This window comes from Poecilia reticulata, linkage group LG12 (assembly GCF_000633615.1).
Source record: "Poecilia reticulata strain Guanapo linkage group LG12, Guppy_female_1.0+MT, whole genome shotgun sequence".
Lineage (NCBI taxonomy): Eukaryota > Metazoa > Chordata > Actinopteri > Cyprinodontiformes > Poeciliidae > Poecilia > Poecilia reticulata.
The window spans coordinates 9,948,078-9,949,526 of NC_024342.1; the positions used below are offsets into that span (position 1 = coordinate 9,948,078).

Consider the following 1,449-nt stretch of genomic DNA (forward strand, 5'->3'; position numbering starts at 1 on the left):
GGTGCAAAAGTGTTCCAAGCGTTACGAACCGGGCCTTGCTTTTTCAGTTCTTCCATAATCTTGTCAATTTTCTTACCTTGCCCTTCATACCTTTTGCGGTTGAAATCCACATACCGTTTTACCTGATACCTACCTCGGGAACCATTGTTGTAAAAGGCTTCGTAGGTTGTGTGTTCCTCGTTTCTAAGGTCCTCATCTCTTCTGTGTGGAAAATACAACTTCAGAAGTCGTCTGTAAAACTTTTCGGGGGTTTTTTTCTCAGAGAAACGAGTAAATCTAATGACTGCAGGTTTGCCCATAGTTCTTTTCTGGATGTATCCTGCATCATTAAGGAGGGGAATTGCATTTGGCCCTTCAATTTGATTACCRTATAAAATCCTGTATTCTGACGCAAATTCTGCCAGGCACATGTGTTCAAATTCCAGCGTTTGTGGTCTGTTGAGATATTTTTCTGGCAATCCTGTCATCCAAACATTCTCCTCATCTGGGGACATGTTCACAAGTTTACTCATYGGAAGGCTCATTTTCATWCCGTCTTCATCTGTTTGAAGAAAAAGGACACTGCGCGAGGACTTTTTGAGCGGTAGGCTACAAGTGCGCGCAACYGATTCTTGAGCACTWACCTCTCTCTGTTTTGAATAAGCCTGCATGATTTTTTTCATTTCATCCCTTTGGCTGACATTGGCCATCTTTAAATCATCAACAACAGACTTCAGGAACTGTGCCATTTCGTGTTCCGGCTTGGCTATGTACGACATCATGTACTCAATACAGCTATACTCRTCAAGCACATACTGAATGTCCATGTTGGCATTCCATGCCCGCAGAAGATCAGGATTGTATGCATTCACCCAGCTGTCTTTGGGATCACGTTTCATCATTACCACCATTCCAGAAGTCAGAGCATCAACATGGCCATTGTACTCCACTTTGGTCATGTTACAAGCATGGAGTAACTCTTCTAAATCTCTGAAAGATGATTTCTCATCCTTTAGTAAATCCCTTATTGGCTTCAGTTTCTTTTTAGCCTCTCTTTGTAGGTTTGAGACAAATTTTGATCTGGATTTTTTGGACTTTCTCCTACCTTTTTGCTTTTCTAGCTTTGGTTTTTCATCGTCATTTTCCAGATCAAAGTCAATTACAGGGACAGTAACTCTGGTGCGTTCCATTGGTAATTTGGGGAATCCAAATCGGCATTCAACATTACCTTTTTTGCATGACTTTGAGTGCTTTTTGCTGTGCATTTGAACCTCTGATACAATTTTGTGGAGCTCGGGATCCTTTGTCTCCTCAGGCAACTGACAAGATATGTAGCGATCTATGAACTTTATCACTTCATCGCAACATGAGGGGTCTTCCATTTCAGGTGTGTCCTTAATCCATATCACAGCATGTATATGGGGTGAACCCCTTGCCTGAAATTCCACGCGATAAAAGTAATCCTCAACT

General features: G+C 41.8%; 1 protein-coding gene across 1 annotated transcript in view; it reads right to left on the minus strand.

The window, feature by feature from the left end:
• Positions 1–526: 526 nt before the first annotated feature.
• Positions 527–1,449, minus strand: part of LOC103473508 (uncharacterized) — a 10,011-nt gene continuing 9,088 nt past the window's right edge. Inside the window, exon 13 of the mRNA XM_008423810.2 lies at positions 527–541. Within this exon, the coding sequence (XP_008422032.2) occupies positions 527–541 (15 nt within the window). The remainder of the gene's footprint in view (positions 542–1,449) is intronic.